The 23,212-nt window shown below is 40.3% G+C and overlaps 1 protein-coding gene across 3 annotated transcripts; it reads right to left on the reverse strand.

Annotated features, from left to right (window-relative positions):
* Positions 1-170: 170 nt before the first annotated feature.
* On the reverse strand, positions 171-21,578 carry ANXA11 (annexin A11). 3 transcript variants are annotated; one of them, XM_056495495.1, is made up of 15 exons: positions 21,468-21,578; positions 12,152-12,212; positions 10,931-11,046; positions 9,421-9,789; positions 8,787-8,874; positions 8,320-8,414; positions 7,784-7,897; positions 7,473-7,563; positions 7,279-7,358; positions 7,057-7,113; positions 6,065-6,158; positions 5,269-5,364; positions 2,627-2,685; positions 1,933-2,055; positions 171-914 (listed from the first exon to the last, which is right to left on the reverse strand). In XM_056495495.1, exons 2-15 carry the CDS (start codon positions 12,201-12,203, stop codon positions 855-857), a joined length of 1,494 nt encoding a protein of 497 aa, XP_056351470.1. In that variant the 5' UTR covers positions 12,204-12,212; positions 21,468-21,578; the 3' UTR covers positions 171-854. The 3 variants fall into 3 exon arrangements, with proteins under 3 accessions (XP_056351470.1, XP_056351469.1, XP_056351468.1); XM_056495494.1 differs by lacking the exon at positions 21,468-21,578 and adding an exon at positions 21,025-21,124; XM_056495493.1 differs by lacking the exon at positions 21,468-21,578 and adding an exon at positions 18,216-18,390.
* Between the last annotated feature and the right edge of the window lie 1,634 nt (positions 21,579-23,212).

Consider the following 23,212-nt stretch of genomic DNA (forward strand, 5'->3'; position numbering starts at 1 on the left):
ACATGTATCATGTACAGACAATTGCTCATCAACAGTGCACAACTCCCAAACACTTATCAAAACAACAATTTCTGAATAATCTTGTGGAAGAGAACTTCTATGGAAAAATCAAATTACATAAACTGAGTCATCACTCACATACATCAATATGAACACCAAAAGGCACAGTCTGCAAAGACTTAGACACTTTAATTTCATAATCTCTTCTTACATACATATATTTAAGGCACAATCCAAAACCTTTAAACATTAATGACAGAATCTTTACTCCTGTCAACGTTACTACTGCCTTGAGACAGTCTGCCTTAGCAAGAATGAAATGTGGAACACATCTTCCTTGAAAAGAATCAAGGTAAAAAAACAGAACTTGACAAAACTTCTTTAAAACAGTCTTAACTAGATAGCAGCCTCGAGGCTGCTATCTCCACATTAAGGAAGTGGGCTAGCCCAAAACCAACTCTGCATACAATAGATATAAAACTTGCATTAAAATGGCACTCAATGTTTATACAAAAGAACACCTTAAATCATACAACTGTGATTTTTGTTTCATAAAACAAACTATTTCAGCATGATATAAGCAGAAAAGAAATAATGACCTGTCATCTATGGATTGCTGAGGGTGTTATACAGAATCCTGAGTAGATGGCACATAAGCTTGGTATTCTGGGGGGGTTTGGCATTTATTACTACTACTTTTGAACTGAAGATATATGCAATATTATAGTTTGAAATGCAATTGCTTTAGAAGAAACAGGTAATTACATATCTACTTATGGAGGAAAAAAAGATGCTCTTCAGCAAGTACATGAAAACAGCAGCTTTTTTTTAAGAAAAGCTCAATGCTCCCTCCTTTAGTCATTTCCACCACACAACTTGAGTAGGATTTTCCGGTAGTCTCCTGAAGTATCACCCTGAAAATGAACCCAAAAAAGAAAAGTTGAAGAACAACCAAAAAAGATGAAGCCACAGCTGAAAGACTAACTTTCCTTCCAGGGACATTTTTGGCTCTACTTTTACAGAAATAAGCAGCAGAGTTTACATATACCTACCTGTGGACATGCACACCCAATATTTACTGAAGCAAAGTTTTGACCAGGTTCAGTCCATTAAATAGATATGGCCTGTTCTGTTTCTGAATGGTAAATTATAATGCCAGATCAAAAGAGGAACAGGGGGGAAGAAACAGTACAGAAACAGTACACCAATGTCTCACTGCTTTTTACTCATACATTAGCGGTTGCAGGGCATGCAACTACTGTAGAAGAGACATTTGGCTAACCTCCAGAATGTCTACAGGATTCTTTCCAAACACCACCAAATCATAGATCCTCACTGTCCCCAGCAGAAAGAATAAACAGGTTTGGCAACCTCATTAGAAGGCAAATTCAAGTGACACCACTCCAGCTCTTATTACCCTGCCATTGGCCAGGCAACCTCTTGGCTGTTGCTACAGCTCTTAATAGCAGTAGGAGGGTGGATCAGCTGCTGAAGAATCTGAAGTTTAGTCTATTTGCAAAATCTCTTTACATTCAAGAGAAAGAGGAGACAATCCTCTATCAGATTTTTAGAAGCTTTATATTCTTTAACACACAAATGAAGTACAGCTCCATCATTACTCAACTGGAGGACTGAGTGGTTCCCACAAGATCATATAAGAAGATTGGGATAGAAGGGTCTCAGAAACCCCTATGGACCAATTTCCCTTTCCTTCCTTGGCTGTTAGCTTGCTCCCCATCTCTAGTTCACCCAGTCCCCAGGCATACCCAAGCGCTCTCAATCCTCTGGCCCTCAGCCCCCATGCTCCTGGCAAATGCAGCAACCCAACACAGGCAGCTACTCTCAGTGCAGGTAACAGCTGCTCAGCTCAAGAGCAGTATTTTGCCAGCACAAGGCTGTCATGGCAGGGAAGGTAAGGTCTCCAAGTCTTACAGTGATATCTGAGTAGAGGGATCTGCCATACATCCTCTTGTACTCTGCACGGATGTCCAGCAGGTCAACCTCGCTGCGCGACACCATGATGCGGATCAGCGTCCTGTCCTTTGTTCCCGCTCCCTGAAACAAACAAAGCACAAACAAAACACAGTGTATTGGAAAGTGTATGATACAGCACTAGTGAAAAAACAAAATGCCTATTTACTACCATAACCCCACTGACTTAATAAACTTGAACAGAATTTGGCCTACCATGCTTTAATAGATTAAATTTAGTGGTAATTTAGTGGTAAGACATGAATTTCTCTGTACAAGAACAGCTTGAAAAAAAGAGGGGGATTGACAGAGGTACAGCGGGGGGTCAGGAAAATTTGGTGAGTTAAATGGCCTAGTTATTTATTTCTGCTAGAATTCCCTACTTTAAAAGCATCAATTTCAATGAGTTTTAAGTATATTTGTGTTTCATCAAGTGAAGATTTTTGTTTTATGTATGGTAGTACTCATTGCTCTGTTAAGTTGGATCAACTTTACTAGATTTTTCCAGCCTTTCATAATAACGACTGCATCCTGTTAGTCATCTGCCCACTGAAAAATGTAATCCCTTCAGCTGCACAGTTTCTTCCCAAGAGCTGTACAAGGGGCTTTAAGAAACTCACACTGAAAGTTTATGTAGCTTGTCACAGACACCTACCTTCATTGCATTATGTAATCTCTCTGCAAAAAATGCTGGCGTGTTCTTGAGACACTTAACTGAAAAAAGGAACAGAACAGTATTACAGGGATCAGGCATTCCTCCTCAGTCAGAACTCAATCATTTTTTATGTTTATCCAACATAGTCACATGCTCGAATTTTACATAAACATACACTTGATATAATGCAGCTTCCACTCCTTCCATTAGTCACTGAAATTATTTTTAATCCAAACAGTAGCTGCAATGCAGTTAAAGAACCTACACTGCATGGCTCAAAGCAAACACTTCTGTCACTAGAAAACATCTAGTGTGAAGCAGCCATAATGAACCTTTGAATTCTAATGATCAGCTCCTTGTTTATGAAGGGAAAAGACAGGATGAGGAGGGGGCAGAAGACTTGAAGAAACACATAGGTAGTGGTGCTCCTGGCTTCTTAATTCTAAATTTTTATGCTACACATCTGCAAGGTGTGACAAATTCAAGTCCTGTCCTAGTACAAACTAGGAAACCACCTATGATAGCAGAAAATCTTAGGTGGTTCCTTCTCCTTAAGGGCGAGTCATCACAACCCTTATTTTAGACTCTTATTTTAGCCACAAAGTTCAGCAGGACTCCTGAAAAAAATTTAACATGCTCATTTACTAATGACTGGATGTTATATTTAATTAGCACAGTTCATTACAAATCTGAAAGAGCAAAATCTAAGTCAAATTACTGTCATGTTAATCAGGATAATGAAAGAATCTTCCATCACTAATCAGAATTAAAGTCTATATATTGATGCAATGTTGGTTACAAGTAAACAATCATGCAAACTGTGGCAAACAGAGGAAACAGACCACACTTGACATTTAATAGTACAGAAAGGTATCAAAATCAATCACATAGAACCACACAAGTAAAGGTGTAAACCTAGATATGTTTTTCATAGCAACACACATTCTGTATAGGAAGAAGTACTTTTCTCAGCGGGAAAATGTAGATGAGAGATAGCAGTTCACCACACAACTGTCAATGATATGTAAAGTACTATTCAAAAATGAATGACAAAATGAAAAGCATGTTTCTGTATCACTCTATTTAGTTAGCACAACACACTTGCATTCTAAGATGTTTAAAGATGTTGTTGTAAGTTACCAGTTGTACAATCCAGAAAGCTTTAAAGAAAGCAAAATTAAATACTTTCAATTAGAAACCCTTTTTTCCTGCAAATAAGGTTTACAGAACAAATCATGTTAATACCATTTCCTGATATAGATATATCTGTATATACATATAATTAAAAACCCCCACAGAATCTATTTTAAAAAGGGAGATACTCAGTGAATATTAATGACAAGCCTTGCTCAAAAGGGTATTGACTTGTTTGCCAGCTACAGGCTCGGTTTTGAATCTGGATCTACATGGAGACCTGTCAAATCACTATGAAGCTCCACAAAGTCAAATGGCTTCTGAAGTCTCAGCAGTTTCTTTTCCAAGGCAATATTTTCTACAAACAGAGAAATTTCTTTTCCTCAAGCTTGTTTTTCTAACAATAGTTCCTGAGTTGACAAAGTTTGAACCCTGGAAAAAGTCTGCAAATGAATCAGACACAATGAGCTAGATCTAGTTTGGATCATTAAAAGATCAGTACAATGGCAAGTGTGGCCAAGCAGGATAAGAACAGTAGTTACATAGTTCACTCATGCACAAGACAGGAGTGAAAAAATGAGGCTTTTAAAATTAATTTTCATTTTGCCGATTTCATTTTGTTACAAACTTCTTTGAAAAAAATCTGTGGTGGTTGAACCAAATATCTTCTCCTATCTCATTTTCAAGTGATGCAAAGTTCATTTTGCCTATTTTGGTAGGAGCTTTTGGGTTTTTTGTATGTGGTTGTTTGAAGAGGTTTTTTTGGTTACACCAATACCATATTCAAAACCAAAGAACAACACTTTTAAAGCAGGAGCTCTAGATACTGCAGTATATTTACAGTAATAAACAGAAAAAGAAACTGAGATGTAAAGACAAAAGACAAGAAGAAAGTGGTTCACAGTTATATCTATAATAAAGCATTTTAAATAAAACCACTGCACAGCAACTTGAGGCCTTGTCCCAACCTCATGACTGCTTCTGAAGACACAACAGTAGACATGAGGTAAGAGTTTTCACTGCTCAGAAGTACTGCGGGCAATTAAAAACAAAGATTTAAAATTGTAGCCACAGGAAATGTGGAAAAAATAACCCCTTTGCAATCAAATCTAACTTTTCTTTCTACTAAACAGAGGTAGAGGTAACTAATTAGAGGTTTAATGCCTGTATTTTGCTGAATTTCCAAAATTGTCCCAAATACTCCATTCTAACTGACTCAGCAGCTGGTACAAGTTCACTTCTTAAAACAGTGTCAATTACAGTTAATCATTCTCTCCCCATTTTAACACATGAAATTTAAATTCTGCAGTTGCCTGAAATAGAAAAACTTCATCTGCCATTTTGAGGTGAATTAAGTGCCCCACTTTACTAATCACAAACGACTTCACAGAATGCTCAACATAAAAAGCAGAAAACTGGAATTACTACTAATAAGAACACCCTTAGCTGAAGTCACAGGTGGCAGCTGTAGCAGACCAGCAGGAATGAACTTGTAAGGTGGCACATACCCACTGCCAGCATGCCCTTCTCCAGGTCTCCAGACATTTCACGACTTATGCTGCTTTCAATGTCCCGGCTACACATCCTCTGGTACTCACTGAAGACTGTTAATGGAAAAGAAAGATTTCAGCTCTGCAACAAGAGGGGGCACTGGAATGTGCTGGATGACTTCATTTCAATGGCACTTTTCAGCTGGATACTACAGTGAACTCACACTAGTTTGAACATCTCAAGGATTAATACGGTGTTACCAGCCATTTATATGTTATCATGCTCCCTCTAGCTTGCTTAGATCTGTACTTTTCATTAAAGAGTGAGACCAAGAAAGCACAGCAATTTTTTTAGGAAAGCTTTGGGTTTCCATAAAATTAAATTTATAAAATTCAGGTTCTCATACACATCTCTTTCCTCCATGTAAGTACCTCGCACACCAACAGCAAAATGTAAAAGTTCTATGTAGTTACTGAAACATTTCCACCACAACAGACAGATGCAGCACCTTATGTTAGCAAGCAAAAGGGAAGGATTGCAAGTGTCTTGCACATACAAGTATGCAAGACTGAAACAATTCTAATTTTTCTATTCTTTAATCAGAGGATCATTTGAACAAGTATGACCTCTACCTGCTCTGATATTTAAGAAAGTTGACTCTTCCTTTTCCTCAGCAAAATTCACCCTGCTTTTCATTGATATCTTATTTGGCTCATTTTACAGATGGAGGAAATTCAGGCACAGAGCAGTGCTGTACATTTTTATCATTACACACAACAGAATCAAGTTGCTGTTTATGTAGGACATTGTTACCTGCTCTAAGGTGGGCCCTGCTTCTTGCACACAGAATGGCATTGAATTTGGATTCATCAGTTCCTAGACGGTTCTCTCCAGCTGCATACAACTCCTGAGCACAGAAGGGAATTCATTACTCAGAAAAGTAGCCAGGCTTAACAGCTGAGTTACAGATTTGCTCCCTAGCAACCTCTCCTCCTTTTATACTTATTTCCTAGCCTATGTACTACTGCAAAATAGGAGCAAGCAATAAATAGCAACTAGTTCTAGTCTTCCTATAATATGATATGCTTGCAGTTTTCCTAGCTTCCTGATGCATAAGTGCTCCAACACAAGAGCTCCAGATTACTACAGGAGGGGACACTGTTCAAAAAGTACCGGAAAATTGTTCTTCCTAATGGTCCTTACATCTACCTTTTCTTCTAGAATTCTAGGAGTGTTCTGGGACATTCTTGAGTTTTGGCTAAAGCACACTATACAGAAAGCTAACAACATTACTATTTAAATGATACTAGTATGGCTAAAACATTCCAGGTTTTTCCCTTTGCTATGCAGTGAAATGGAACACACAGAAAAACAAATGGGGCAAGCATTACTAAGTCCAAGTGTCTTGTTTGCTGCAAAACTCCAGACTTCCTTAAGCAACATGCAAAGGCTAATGCAGGTGTTGAACAGTTTAAACATATTGCCTCAAATCTCTTTGGACAATTTCCTCAGTAAGCAGCACAATCCAACACTTTGGAAAAGCCAAAACCCTGACAGAATAAGAGGTGAAATATTCTATGGACTGTACTCCCAAAAACTTAATCTCTGTATTACCACTACATGGCTCTAATGCTCTGCCACAGCTTTTCGTATCCCTTCCATCCACTCAAACACAAGCACTCCATCAGAAGAAGTCACAAGGTATCCAAAATGTATCCAAAACTAACAGTAAGCAGAATCCACACAGTCAAATTTCAGAATATTGAGCTGACTACAATTAGAAATGATGAAGCATTTCTACTGACCTGTACATCTCTTTGGACAGCAGACATGTCAACATTTGTACTTTCATCTCTGTTTCCCTGAAAGAATTAGAATATCCAAAAGTATTACTAAGGGCTTTGATGGGCTGTCTTTTTCTTAAATTAAAAAAAAAAAAAAAACAAACCAAAAAACAAAACCAAACCAAATCCACACCACCTACAAACACACAACAAACAAATTTCAAAATCCCAGCAGCCAAGTACCTGAGCAAGTGAAATTAAAAGCCTCTGAAAGTGTCCAGATGTGTCACTTTTTATTGCTTCCTCCAGAGTTTTCTTATATTCTGGAAAAGAGATAGTCATTAATCCCCACACAACCCTGCTCATTTCCAAAACTATTACTATGAGTCAGTGATTAAGTAAGAAAAGGAAGAAAATTTTGATGCAACAGATCTAACCTGCTTTATAGACCCTGCTGAGTTCCTGAATATGTGCATTACTGCGGGAAGCTAAGATTTCAATGAGACAATTTTCATCCGTGCCAACGCCCTAAAACAAGCAAAGGAGAATCATTTTAGATTCTTGATCTCTATAACCTAATATAAAAGAAATGTAATAAAATTATAAAGGAAAAAAATTCAAAATATAACCTTGTATAGGAAGTCAAAGCAAGTAATCCCAAGTAAGTCCAAAATTTTAAACAGCAATCAAATATTTTATCAGCTCCACTATTTCCTCTATCTTATAAATTTGTATCTCCTACACAAACCTTTATAGCTTCCTTGATTTCATAAGCATCAAACATGACAGGTGTCTTCATCATTGCCAAGATTGTCCTCTCAAAGTTACCTGATAGCTCAGACTTGAGATCCTTGATCAAATCCTAATGAGAAGAAAAAACAAGGAAAAAAATGTGTAAAGACCAAACTTGACAACAGCAAGCACCAAAAATATGCATAAGCACCAGTAATATATGTTCAAAGTAAAGTTATTCCACTTAACACTAAAACCAGCATAATGGAAAGCCTACATTGAGGTCATTAAGGTCCAATTAAATAGACTGCAAAGACCAAAGAGTCAAAGTAACCGTTTAGCATAGAAACTTCTTTACATGTTTCATCTGCAACACTACATGAAGAAGTCAAGTATGGGTAAAAAGTAGAACCCTGAACTGGCTATGACTCAAGAACCATCTTTCCCTAATGCACCTCCCAATCTTTTTTTCCCACCACTAAGTCTTCTGACTGCCACTGAAGGGATGTAGGCTCTTATTTCTTCTTCCTCCTGTTCTCACAATGTACTTACCTTTCCATAAGCTGTTTTGAAGGACAGGATGATCTGCTGCCGTTGCTTGTTTGAACGACTTCCAAGACAATCAATGATCGCCTGCTCATCGGTTCCTGTACACGCACACAGACACCACAGAATGAGCATCACCTCATGTGAGATTCTGCTTTCTGTCTCTATTTCTTCTGTTCTAAACCCAGCAGAAGAACAGGAATGCCTTCAATTAATCTGCAGTATCTACCCTTCTGTACAAGCACAGAACCTCAAGCTCACAAACACAGTAAGAATACAAACAAAACCTAAACCAATACCAAACTCATGATACTGTTTATACCTACATGAACTGCCAGTAATACTTCTGATAACCAAGGACAATCACATGTGAACTATCCCACTCGGTACACACATAGCAGTAGAAAAAGATCAGTGGTGAATGGAGATGCAATTCTACTTTGAACTGAACTGAAAATCCTCAGACTGCTCACCGAATCCTTTCATGGCCTTCCTTAAAATTTCTGCATCCTTCAGAGGGTCAAAACCTGGTGCATCAGTGATTGTACCTCGGTTTCCATGCTAAAATGAGATCAATAGTGTTAAACAGTAGTAGTGTTAACAGCATATTAGTGTTAAATAGTGAAATACTGTGGTTTACTACTTAGGAAAGATGATCACTGTTATCAGTTTTCTTTTTATGAGAAAAGTAATAGAGAAAACTCAAACCAACCCTGCCTTAAGCAACTTGTAAATTTCTAGACACAAATTACAAGAAAATGCAAGATCAAGGTTTGCTGACATTAAATATGCTTTCCAATTAATTAAGGTTTGATGATACTGTATATACAATTGGCAATACTTGCTAAAGTTAGGAAAGAACAAGATTAATTAATTTGAATTAATGTCAAATCTTTTTTCTTGGATATCATGGTAAAACAATTTGTTTCAAGACACATGAGCCTATACTACTTGCATTTGAAAAGGTTCCATCTCTCTATTCACTCAAACTTCTTTTCATAACTTTCTTTTCAATTTTATGATCGGTTTACACTAAAACACACAAAGAAAATGTAGAGAAACATACATACAGTCACACCTCAAAAGAAAAGCAGTGAATGCTCTTACTGTTACAGGAGTGACTGCAGGCCCTGTACTTCCTGAGTAAGAGGGCATAGATGGGTTCCCAGCTGGACCTGCTGGATAGTTTGGCATGGGCTGCTGCCCTGGGTGAGTTGCTGGGAATCCTGGATAGTTCATGGGCTGCTGGCCAGGCGGTGGTGTGGGCTGGCCGGGCACAGGGCCGCCCCCATACCCGGGGTAAGACGGCATTCCGGATGGTGGATTTCCTCCCGGTGGAGGGTACCCTCCGTACGAGGGCTGCTGTCCTGGTGGGGGCTGCCCAAAGCCACCTGGAGGAACTGGTGGATAACCCCCAGGTGTGGAAGGATACATGCTTTGTGGTACCCCTCCAAAGGTCCCTGCCAGGTTGGATGCCTGCAATGACAGCAATAAAGCAAGAGACAGGAAGGAGTAGAAAAATCTGAGTTCCAGTAACATGCTTAACACAATACAACCTCCCTCCCCACCAACACAGAGAGATAGCTCTTTATCTCCAAAAGATAGCAAGCAGGATGGAAAAATCTGCCTAAAACTTTACACAAAATAATCCCTTCTTTACCCATGGCTGCCTTGTGTGATCACAAGGGTGCACAGACTTTAAGCAACCTGTGGCTGTTTTATGATGTGTTAGCAGTTTACAACTAGCAGGAGCTCCTGGACTACATTCGGAAAGATTTCTGCAGAAACTGAAATGAAGATCCTCCACTCCACATCAAAATCTTACCACTGAAACCCCTCTTCTAGAGAGAAACTGGAAGTGACATTTGCTGATTGCAGCATTGACAGAAACTGGTTGCTGTGGATATTGCCTGGTACACCTTAGTTTGTTGCTCAATTTGCCTGTTGCTGCCAAATCACTTGATTTAATCACTACCTCAGAAAGACATCTATAATGCAAATATCTTCCTACATTCTGCATTCGTTAGGCAGCATAACAGACTTCTGAAGACTGAAGTTGTCAGAAGTGTCACTCACTTCTGCTCTATGAAAAAATCACATCAGAAATGTCTACATTTTCTTCAGTCAATGTAAAAGGTTTTTGCTTCCATCTGTTAAACATCACTGCTTGTAAGAGACTGTTGATCCTATATTCTTTTCAAGGACGAATCATTGATACCTTTAATTACACAGCCTTTTTCCTTACTCTGACTGGTCAAAATCCAGGTAATAGGCAAAATCCAGACTGTGTTTGTCATGTGAATATATTAACAGTGGATATTCTGTGTTAATAGTTCCCTATTCCTCTACACAGCAAATGCAAAGTTATATTAGTTTTACATCCATGACTTCTAAAGTTAGACTTTAACTTAACTAGTGCCCTAGTGCCTTATTTTCCTAAAATAAGAAATAGCTTGCAGCAACCATTTTCTTCAATAGGCAATACTGAATGCTCAACACACAGATTAGACATATAGGCACAGAATTCAAGTGATGAACCCCTCAGTGACAATGCCAGAAATACAACTTTGCCCTTAAGGACATCACAGTGAAGCACATTAAATGAAAGCAAACTCACCATTCCAGCCATGTGGCTGGGATTGAACTGGTTGGCATAGCCAGACACATTTTCCAGACCAATTGGAGGTGGATTTGAAGAGGGTGGATAGGCAGCACCACCCCAAGGACTGCTACCTAAAATCAAACACAGATGTGCTGAAACAAGAAATTATGCCTTTTTATAGTTCTTACTGCTTAAATTTCTAACATAATGTATTTTCAACACTTACAGGAAAATCAACTGAAGAGCTGCAGGGTAGCAGTGCAATTATTATAAAAAGAGAAGTCTCACTGGGTATTTCTAATCATGTTAGTTATAACTGAATCTGTAAACTTTTGCTTAAAACAACTTTAAACTTATTTGAAGCTTAGCACTCTAGACTTTTAACACCATATTTTGACTAGAGAGCACCTAAAGTACAAAGTTGTCTAGGTATTCTAGTAGGAAGATATTAATTCCACTTACTTTGCTGATTTGAGAGGTGTCCACAGAGCCCAACAGTACATTTACAGACACCAAAGTCATAAAACTTGTCTGCACACAGCAGTATGATCTAATTTAAGATGGAATAGTGTGCTGAGAAATAGGCTATATCCCTCCTAGCTAGCTGGCCTTCTCACTGTACAGCTCTTCCTCTTCCTGAGCTAGCCTGCCTAACTCCACACTTCACCACACCTGCATAACTCCAGTCCTTTCTTTCCACCTTTCAACAACACTAACAACTGTAAAGTTCAGCTTGATTACCATGCAGTGGTTGAGTATTTCATCAGCTTTATGTTATTATAATTGCTACCCTTTTTAACAGCCGTCTCCCTTCTGTATGCAACCATCTGCCTAAAAATAGTGAATTAAGGATAATTTCATATTTCTTTGGGGGATATGGTTTTAAGCTGTATGAATGATTTCTGCCCACAGTCATTTGTCTCACTACCCACCCTGAAGACACAGTATGGACCAGAGACTGACCCTTGTCATTTATTGGATTTGGTCAAGATCATATCCTAATGCTCTGTGCTTTATTAGAGATGAATGAAACTGGACCTTACTATAGAAGCACATGGCAGAACACAAATATTAGACAAATCAGAATCCCAGATTAAACAGGACTTAACAAGCAAGTACAGAAAGGTTTGGGGAGTCAAGTAAACCCTCCACAGTCTTGTTCTTCATCTATGCCATGTTTCCACTCCAGATAGGAGCACCACTGCATTTAATGCTTACTTTATCTGAACAACTTACCTGGGGCAGCTGGTGGATATCCACCCGCTGGGGGATAGCCCGGATAACTCATTGCAAAGATCTGGAAAGTAGGTGTGATACAGTTATTTTCTGTAATGCTTCACTCATTACACCACATAACACTAAGAGGCAACATCTATGTAGTAGCCAGTTACCAAAATTTAGACAGAACCTGCACACTTTGTCCTGGCTTTTCCCTTAGAAACCTCTTCCTGCTTCCTTCTGCTGGACTAATAAACAGATAGCTAAGCAGTTGCAGAGTCATTCCTCATTATTTCTCTTACTTGTTGCAGTTGCTACTCACTCCTTGCTTTGTCTATTACATTTTTAGGCATGTATTACTTGAACATGCTTTCTTAACTGTGCCATTAAAATCTCCAGAAGTTTCCAGCCTATACACAATTGTCTTATCAATGAAGAGTAGGAAATCACCTGACAGAAAAGCTACATCTTCAAGTGAGCAACTAAGTAGTTGTTAGAAGGCCCCTAAATGTAAATGTCTGCAGAAGTGCAAGGTCAGAGTAAGAAGAATGGATACACTTTCGTGCTTACAGCATTGCCATAAAATATGAAGGGTTTACTGATAGGATAAGATCGCTAGAAAAAATTGGGTCTCTCAAAATGGATAGTGCCTCTGTCAGCACAGAAGTGCACAAAGTCATTAGCTGTCCAAAATAGAAGCAGAGGTCAAAAAGGAAGAACAGCTAAATGAAGGACAAAATGAAAACCGGCTTCCATAATACAAAGGCCTTATTTTCAACAGAACAACTACCAGAAAGAAGGATAAAAATAACTAAGAAGAAAATATCCATAATGAGTGTTAACCTTTTGAAAGTTATTTTTAATGACGAGTCCCAGACTGTTTTCAGAATTGCTGTGTAAATTATCCCTTTCTTTTTTTCTCCCTCTTTCCCCTAAAGCACTATCTTTTGCATCTGGCATGTTTTGCTGTGTTTTGGGTTTCAGCTGTGGAATTTTGTTTTGGATTTGGTTGGCAGGGGTGCTGTTCTTGTGAAATTGTTTTCATTCTGCACGATCACATTAACTTCTCTTTCTGGTTTGCACGGCTCTATTGCATAGCAACACTTAAATGGAGAAACCTTTTTTTGTGGTTTTACTTTTTAATGTGGACATACAATTAGGAAATATGCAATTTACTTGGAAACTGTTAGGACTTCATGCTGCACACACTCATTTAAATTTAGAGAGAGAGAAACGAACTAACAGAAACTGCAATGAACAGAGCACACCAAAAGTTATAACCCTTACTTCTGCTCCAGTACGTAGCATCTAACAGAATCAATAAATGAGTGCAGATTCTCAGCACTAGAGAAGCAATGCCTGCTGTTACCCATGCAAAGACTGACTCCAAAGTCACGAGGCCAAGAAACAAAAAGCAGAACACGTATTCTCCCTCTGCTGCTGGAAAAAACGAGCAGGCAGTTTCCTCCCTCCTGGCACCTGGCCACACAATTGCCAGAGAGAGCTGCCGGGCCCCAGGTCCGTGCTGCCACCTCCAGGCAGGTACCCCAGTGTGGAAGTGCAGAGAGGCCAGCAGAAAAAAATAACATTAAAAAAACTCAACACAAGGCAGCCTGGCACACTTCAGAGCCTCTCTAATTTAGAAATGGGCTTTACATCATAAAGCATGGAAAAATAAATAACAATTATTACCACGTCATTCAAAAAACAATCAAAGAACCTCCACATCTAGATTCTTAGCAAGCATAATGTCAATGTGCACATTTTTTATATAAAATTATAAAAATTATAAAAATTATTACAACACTGAAATCCGTGTTATTTCTTCAGGTATAATCTTAATTATATTTTTGTTATTTTTTAGCTTTACATGTAAATATAATAAAGACAGCATACTCAAAAAAATTGTAAAATGCCTTTTCAATAAAGCTTTAGATACAAATTTAAGGCAAAAAACCCTTTTTTTTCTTGTGGTTGAGGGTGAGAAGCAATGGGATAGGTTTTGTTTTTCTTAGCAAGGCTGTTTGCTTGCTAATTCCATATCGAACGCTCATTTCAAATTGGAAAAAACCCCAACATTAAAAGAGCCTTTTGGCAATGAAAGCTGAGGTTGAGAAAAAACAGCCAAGTTCAGCAACCTGAAAAAAATGTTAGTTTCTATATAAAAATGTTCCACTTGCTTCTTTTGAACACTGTATTTATCCAGGGCTTCTCCAAGGGGAAATTTTCCCAGACTGGTTTGATTCAGGCAAACTAGATCTGCAAACACACCAACCTTTCATGTTCAGAAACTTCCCTGATCACCACCTTTTCTGCAGTTCATTCGAGCCTCTGTTGGTCAGTACTCTAACTTCAGAAATATAAACACAGAAAGTCACCTTTCCCAACAATTCCCTCAACCCAGCCTCCATTTCATCTTCTAATCTCACCTTCCACACGTTCTCCTGCTACATCCACAATATTTTACTAAAATTGTTGGTGATGAGCAGCACTTGCCTGCTGATAAAAAACAGGTGGCACAGGCAAGGGAACAGAAGATGTGGAAACCCACCCTGCTACACAAATACTGCGTGGGAGGATACAGGAACAGCAAGGGCTCTGTTTGCTCAGTCATAAAAAATGTAGTGCATACGACAAGGGAAAAATCCAAACAACCAAACCACACACGGAAAGAGGGAGTGCCTTGAAGAAAATAGAGAACAGCTACTGTCAAGGTCCTCTCCCCATTCCCAGTATTCAATCCCAGAGGTCCACCTCAGAACTTTAAATAAAGACCTGAGGTTTTACTCCCACGTGAACATCGCTATCATGCTTCACTCTGAAAGCTACAAACAGTTCAGGCTCTTGAGCATTTTTCTGCTGACTGGCAAAGCTCAGAGGGAACACACTTGTCCATAAAAGATTAAATCTGTGACAGACTTTCAACAAGAATCTTGAAAATATCCTTATGTAAGATACAGCACAGAAGAAAAGGACTACAACTTGAGAAATTTATAACAAAAATTCCATAATGATGGCAGAAATAAAGAAGAAAACTTCTGTTTCAAGGTGCAGTAGCAATAAGCCCAGCCACTGCATTCACGCCCATTCCTGGAATTTATTTAGTGGCTGCTCTTCAGTCTACAGCTATCCCATGGTACAATAATTTGAGGACAAAAAAGGATGAAAAAAACTTTTATTTGTTCAAAATTATTTGTTCAATTACGCCCTTTTCACACGGAACACCAAGTAAAGTTAAACCCTTGGCCTTGACTCCTCCACAAGGTTAATTACCAGGATATAGTAGACAAAGCAGCCTGAAGCTATAAATTACAGTACCTGCTCCAAGACTGATCCCTGATTGTGAAACCAGCAGAACAGAATTTATCACCTTGCAATATGCTGTCGTTTTTCATCAGATATGAGCTGAGGCATCCACCACTGTGCTTTTCCAAGACAAGGACAAACCACAGTCAGCAATGAGCCTGCTATTTTACACCAGCCTGAGCAAGATTTATCTTTGAGTCATGCACTGCAGCATACAAGTTGTTCTCTCCTGTATCAGTTGTACTATTTTTCATCCTGGCAGATAAAAAGTCCTGCAATTCTGTTTTTTCATTAAGTCTTCTGTGTATGTATGTGACTCCTGTCCAGCCTTCCTTTCACTATGAAAAAAGCTAATTTGGTAGAATGGGTGTATCTTCCAACAGGGCTGAGTTCATGCCACCCAAAACTCAGGGAACCTCTTTTACACAGATCTTATCACTCATTGCTCACCTTCACAAACCTTTACTGGACTTCATCCAACACTGTATATTTAAAGAGTACTAACACATCATCCACTTCCTACAAAAAAAAAGCTTCCTTAACAAAAAACCCAAACCAACTCACAGCTCTGAATAGATGGTAGAACAGAAACAAACTCAAATATGAGCATTTTTTAAACACTGTCCATTTGAATTGCTTGCTAGTATTATGACTCAGGAGCTCTTCCAGTTTTGATGCTTCAATATAATAATCTTTTTTATTACAGAAAATAATCAAGCACTTCTTGACCTGCTGGGGCAAAGGAGGTATGGGGGAAGAGCATGAAAAAGGTAGTAATTGTAAGCTTTAGTCAAAATAAAATAGAACTGAAAAGAGACGCCATGCCCAACAAAGAAATACTGAATGGGGACGCACCCATAAGCCACAACAGAGTTGTAAAAATATTACTAAGAACATTCCTGTAACCCTTCCAGTGACAGAAGCCCTACATATATACTCAGGGCTTCAAAATCCAAAGAACTTAGCTGAGCTGCATGGACTTTCAAGATCTATGTGCAGCAAAAACCTGAGTTAACTCCAAGAGGTCAGCTTCATTTTTGATCCCTACTCTGCCCTAATGCAAGTGCTGCCTTTTGTAGCCCTTCCTTTGATACTCTCTTTCAAATATACAAAATACACAGAAAGAACATTTATGACAATACAGATAAGACACCTTCCAAACAAGAAAACAAGCAAGGAAAAAAAAACAAATTAAGGTTATGAGATATTTGAATAAGTAATGGAATGAGGTTGTTCTATTTCAAACTCATAACTTGTCACAAAAAATCATTTGTTGCAAAAAAAAACCCAAAAAACAAACAAAAAAAAATATAAATAGTCCGAACTATGTTTTATTCGTCAGTCTCAACTGACTAATGCCTCAGAGATTTATACTCCTCTATTTTAAGTTCCACTGTGAAAGAATAAATTTTGCAACATTAGTGCAAGTCAGAATATGTAAACACCAATTACTCCATGGACTACAGCAATAGTGCAGTATTCAGTACTCTAAAACAGTAACTAAAAAGTATCTGATTGTTCATTTCACACCAGCAGTTTTTAATTAGTTGCTGTGCCCCAGCCTGAAGCAGAGAGCCAGGGAGGGCCCCACTGCAGAGGCCACAGGAACGAAAGGACGGCAAGAGGCTCCTATCAGGTCAGCAGCTGCTGGGGCTGCAGAGGAGGCCAGGCTGACACCAAGCTGTTCAAGTGACAGCTCCCAAAGTCAGGCACACTGCAGCAGCTGCATGGGACCTTAGCTAAACTCCTTATGGACATACCCTACACTGTGACAAAGCCTCTCTGCTGGCAGCCTGGGGACTCCCCACATGAACAAGAGGCACTTTTCATCAGAACACTTTCCTTTTCCACACTTTCTGGACAGGGAGAGCTTACACATTTAGCTGTTCAGCAACACTGGGATGGTTACTGCCCCTCAGTGAGCAAATGGACAAACATTCATTTATTCCAGGCTATAAGGAACTACTCATTTTCAGTTGATTAATTCTTTCCAGGAACAAAATTATTCAAAAACCAACTGAGAGTAGTAAAATAGAGAGACAGGTATTTCAAAGTAAACATAAACAAGGAATGTGAAAAGAGAGCAAGACTATAGCCTTCAAATCTAGTCTGCACTTGAGATCATGAAGCGTCAGTCCTTAAAGCTTACTACTGAAAAGTACTTTCCCCCAAATCCTCACATCTGTAAGATGCATTCATTCTCCTAGCTAATAGAAAACCAAGTATTTTTAAAACACTGCCAAGCATAGCCAACAACCAGTTATTTTGACTATAGGTAAGTACACTGTTTACTGAATAAGTGCAAATTCCCAAGCTTAAAGTTGTTATCTCTAGCAATAATAAAAGGGATATTCGCCATGTCTGCTTCAAGCAACTTAAGCACCTAATTCAGAGCAACTCACTAAGCCAAAGTTCAAAATCAGACATGCTTTTCTACCCAAGCCAGAGATCTGTGGGTTGTAGGAATTAACTATATCAAGTATCACTTCACATACATGTTGACTATTTGGCTATAGTAAAGTTTAGCACAAACAAGAGACCTTCAGAGCATTAAAACTCATCTGGATCTTTAATATGGGACTGATGTATTTGACAGTTTTTAAGCCCACCAGAAGTTAAGATCCAAAAGCCTGAATTGGAAGCCCACCTCTTTTACTGGTAAACACTTTCTCAATGCCCTCAAAAAAAAACCCTCACCACCCACACTTTGCAGTAAAAGAAAAAAACCAAAACCAACCAAAACAAGAATTCCAAAAGACTCTTAACCTTCCCCTACCAGGTAAGACAGCATATTCTCTCTCAAACAGACAGCACATATGGTAAAAAAGGAGGCAACATCTGGAAAGAACTTGTTTCCCTTTCTTTGGAGATCTTACACAAGAACATTGCTACTGACCAGACTGCACTATACAGGGAACAGCCAGGTAGTGGACCTGTGTGAGGCTGTGTTTGCTTCATTCAGGTGTCACAATCTAACGACTGGCACTGGTCCACACTCAGCATCTGTGACAGCTGAATAGTATGGACACAATTGCACACACACAAGCAAAAAACGAACTGCCAAGCAAGAATCACACAAGAAATGTGATAGAATTGTCTCTTAGAAGGACACCACTGAGTCCCAACTCTGACCCATAACTGATTCCAGGTTTACCCCATTCAGGATCTAACTTCTTATCAAGATTCTTTAGTGAGTGCTGATAAAATCTGGAACAAACAGAGACCAACAATGGAAACAACACACAGTAAATACCTAATGCTGTTCTTAGGTTTGCTTATCTACTTTACATTCCTCCCAGCTTGGGGAACTGCCTGAAGGAAATTCAGCATTTATATCAACCACACCCGCTTTCAAATAAACTGGCAAAAGTAAGTTTCAAATAGGTGAAAGTGCTGCTTGCTGAGGGGTAAACACACAGCCTTTTTCTTTCCTTTTTAAAAAAAGGTCTTTGTTACCTTCAAGAGAAATTCAAAATAAAACACACCACATACAGCTGACAAGTCCCTGTCCTTAGTTCCAACAGTAAACATAAAACACTTTGAAAATATATCCAATAAGAAATACGGTTCAAGGTAGTAAACATAAATGTATGAAATAAACAAAATAAATCACTTTGGTGCCACTACTCAGTTGAATATTTAACATAATGGAAGCCTCCAACCAAGCAGTTTGAAGCTGACAGAGACATTTCTACAATTACAGAGAGGCTTGGGTAAAAATAAATGAAACTTCCAGTTTGTTCAAAAGCACTACTATTTCTGTAGTCACAATTAAACCATCTGCTGTTTTCAATTATATTGCTGCTTTAACTAGAGCTTCTTTTTCTTCTTTTTTTATACTTATATTGCTATCACAGAACTAGAATTAGGTCGACTCTATCTTGGCTCTGATTAATGCAATGCCATTGAACAGACCCTATGGAAGCTCCATCTTCCAAAACTTGCTAGAGGTCTAGGAAACAGCATCTCCTGTAATCTTCATATCAGACAGACTTCTTGGCTTGATTTTTTTATAGCAGATCAGGTTATGTTTTAAGTTATGTTTTATATTTTAGGTCATCTAACACTATGTTTTTATAATTCTGACTACATAAATATCCCCATGAAATAGCCCCATCCCACTACTAGTTTGTTATGTCTTTTAGTGACTTTTGACATTTCATGGAGTTTTCAGTCTAGCAGTTGAAAACTTCTGGAGACTATAAATAACAAGCTAAAGAAGTGAAAAATCATATGAATGAATGTGATAGCTACTCCAGAAATTTTAAGTACAGACAGGCATTTTGGCCCCTGACTTTATACTAAGGTCAGGCAAGAGAAAGGAATTATGATAAATATCATATTGTTGAAATAAAATCATTAGGCACTCAGCAGAAATGCATTGGGGAACAGGACTATAGGCAAACATGTAAGCAATGCTCAGTTCTAGTTATCTGCTGTATCAGTGGGAGGAGAGTGGTCCACACGACTCTTACAGCAACTCAAAATACAGGAAATTATAGAAATAGCCAAGCTATGGGGAAAGCGTTCATCCACTCGGGCTTTTCAGCAACCATACACTTGCACTGGTTCTGTATTGTTTCTGACGTTACCATGGGTGTTCCAGTAAAGCACTGACTCACTTCACAGAAAATAACTGTACGCTGGGGGAGGTACCAGGGAATGAACCTCCCACCTCCGACAGCAGCTGGGCTTTCCGGTGCATAACCCTCACAATCAGCTCCTTCATCAGAACACCCCGCACCAGCACTTTCCCTCTCCCTCGCCTGTTCTCTCTCCGCACCTTCGGCCCCAGCGCCACCTGCGCCCTTCTGGGTGAGATGCCTTCCACGCTCCTGCCACTCCCCTCACAACGTTATCTCTACACAGTTCCTCCCTAACAGGAAGGAGCTTCCAGGAACTACTATAAATATATTTGAAAAGAAAAATATACTCCACAGAAGTACTCCCTTACTGCCCAGAAAGAGGACGGGGAGAAGAAGGAACTGCTTTTCTTAATATGGAGATGTTTGTGCTATTTTCTGTCACACACACAGCTACTGCATTACAAGAGTTTGAAGAGTTTTGGTTTTAAGACAAGCAAAGTGACTTGAAGACACTTAAAGACACTCAAGGGTCTTAAAGACATTCCAAGTGCATACGGTATAGGAAAAGGTAAAGTATATTACGAGCAGTTTAGAGAAAGAGGTCTTCGGATGAAAAAAAAAAAAAAAAAAAAAAAGGCACTGCGTAATGGCCAGCCTACCATCTTAGGCTGCTGCCTCCTGACAACTGTACACATCAACATTATAAACTCAAGATAAACTACGGACACAGGCAAAGGACCGAACTGTAACTACAACGGCAAAACATGTCCTCTCCTCCAAAACCCCATTTCCCCAGGAAACAGGCGTTGCTTCCTCCCAGCTGCTGCGAGCCCTGACCGCCCCTCCGGCAGCCCTTGAGCCGCTGCCTGTCCCCCCGCGGGCTCCCGCCGCCGCAGGGTCCCGTCCCCGCGGGGACACGGGCCCGGCCCACAGCCCGGCAGCACCGGGCGGCCCTGGCCCCTGGCCCCTGGCCCCGGCCCGGCCCGGGGTCGCTCCTACCGCGGGTCCTCTGGAGCCGCCGCCACCGCCGCCCGTCCCAGGTGCTCGCTGGCGCTGCAGGGCGGTGCCGGGGAGCGGCGGGAGGAGGAGCCGCTGAGGCCCCGGCCCTCCCTCCCACCGAGGCCGGGGCCGGGCGGTGAAAAACCTCTGGGGGGGTGGCGGGCCCGGCCGGCAGAGCGCGGTGAGCCCTGAGGGAGAGCCCTCAGTGCGCCGGGGCAGTCCGCACCGGGGTCAGCCGACACCGGCCCCGGGGGACAGCTGGTCACCGACCCCGGAGACAGCCGGCACCGACCCGGGGGACAGCCCTCAGTGCCCCAGGCGACAGCTGGCACCGACCCAAGGACAGTCCTCAGCGCCCCGGGGGACAGCCGGCACCGACCGGGGACAGTCGGCACCGACCCGGGGGACAGCCCTCAGTGCCCCAGGCGACAGCTGGCACCGACCCAAGGACAGTCCTCAGCGCCCCGAGGGACAGCCGGCACCGACCCGGGGCAGTCCGTACCAGCCCCTGGGAACGGCCCGCACCGGCCTCTGCCGGTGGAAACAGCACAACAGGTTTGACCAGGAGGCGGCTTCAGCGAGAGGCCCGTTTTATAAAAAAACAAAACGCTCAGTAAAAAAGGTAATTCTGCCCGTCACGTGGGCAGCCTGGGTATTGCCTAAGAGCACAGCCTGCGGGACCCGGTGACACGGACACGGCAAAACCCAATCCGGGAAGCTACGGTTCAAGTCAAGGTTATAAGTGTTCAGCGCAACATCGGGTTAAAACTCAAAACCACCCCTGGCTGTTCTCACCAGGAGATTTCAGAAAACATGCTTTCCAGACAAGGTGGTACAGAAACCCCTATTTTGTATGTAACATACTTTTCCTTAAGTAAAATTCCACAAAAAAATGAAGAGGAAGGAGATTGCTTGCATCGACCTTGTCTATTACAAGCAATAATAGCTAAAGGCTCCAATAAATATATTTTTGGGGTTTCTTTTCCTACATGCATTCTTTAAAGATGAGTGAAGTTGCTCACATGGAAGCATTTAGAGACACAAACCAAGATAATAAAAACGAAAAATAAAAAGGGCTAGCATTTTCCAATTACATTTCTTTTGCCAAGACACTAATCAAAATAGCAAACACAGCATTATCTAGCTGAATCACAGCATTATACAACTTGGGTGGGGAATGAACTTGACTTTGCAGCTGGGAATTTTGTCAACAGGGTCCAGAACCTCCTTTGCAACACTCGCTTCTCTAATATGTATGCTTTGTAACAGGCAATTTCATTTAGAATGAAACTAATTAGGATAGATGTGTTCACACTTCTTAAAGCATCCTGTTCAACCACCAACAGCTTTCAGTGGAGGGCCTGGGCTTTTTCTCCTCCTTACAGCTTTCACATACCACAATGGCCAATCATTGAAATACAACAGCTGTGATTCAACTAAAGAAAAGAAATTGCCATTTTTTCCCTCCCCCTCATCACAACTTTAATTGGCACTGCAAAGGCCAAGGCTGCACTCATGGGAAATAGCTACATTTAAAGTAGTCTAAAGCAGGTGAATGGGTATATTTGAATATAAAAACAGCCAGCAGCCAAGCCCCATACAGCCTCTCTAACTCTCTAACCAGCAAGATCAGGGAGAGAATGAGAAAGGTAAAAGCCAGAAAACTTGTGTGTTGGGATAAAGACAGTCTAATAGGAAAAGCAAAAGCTGTGCACATAAGCAAAGAAATGCAAGGAACTAATTTCCACTTCCCATAGACAGGCATGTGTTCAGTCATCTCCAGGAGGACAACACTCCATCACACATAACAGTTAGTTGGAAAGATAAATGGCATCACTCCAAATGTCCCCCCTGCTTTCATATAGCACAATGTCATATGGTCTGGAATATCCCTTGGGGTCAGTTGGGGTCAGCTGTGTTCCTGCCCAACTTTCTGTACACCTCCAGTGAAGAAGATAAACTGCATATCAGTCAAAACCAGCACATTATCTTACTGTGGTTTAGCACAAATTATAAATTTATACTCAGATTATCTTAAGCTTCACTGATAAAAACGTTTCTTATTAATAGGCAAAGCTAACCTAAAGCATCAACACAAGTTCTGATCATTCCGTTCATTCTGAACATCATAGCCTGATGTTCACTATGCAGGCAGATGGAGAAATGAAGATGTACCCAGAGTAGCTCA

This window comes from Oenanthe melanoleuca, chromosome 6 (assembly GCF_029582105.1).
Source record: "Oenanthe melanoleuca isolate GR-GAL-2019-014 chromosome 6, OMel1.0, whole genome shotgun sequence".
Taxonomy (NCBI): Eukaryota; Metazoa; Chordata; class Aves; order Passeriformes; family Muscicapidae; genus Oenanthe; species Oenanthe melanoleuca.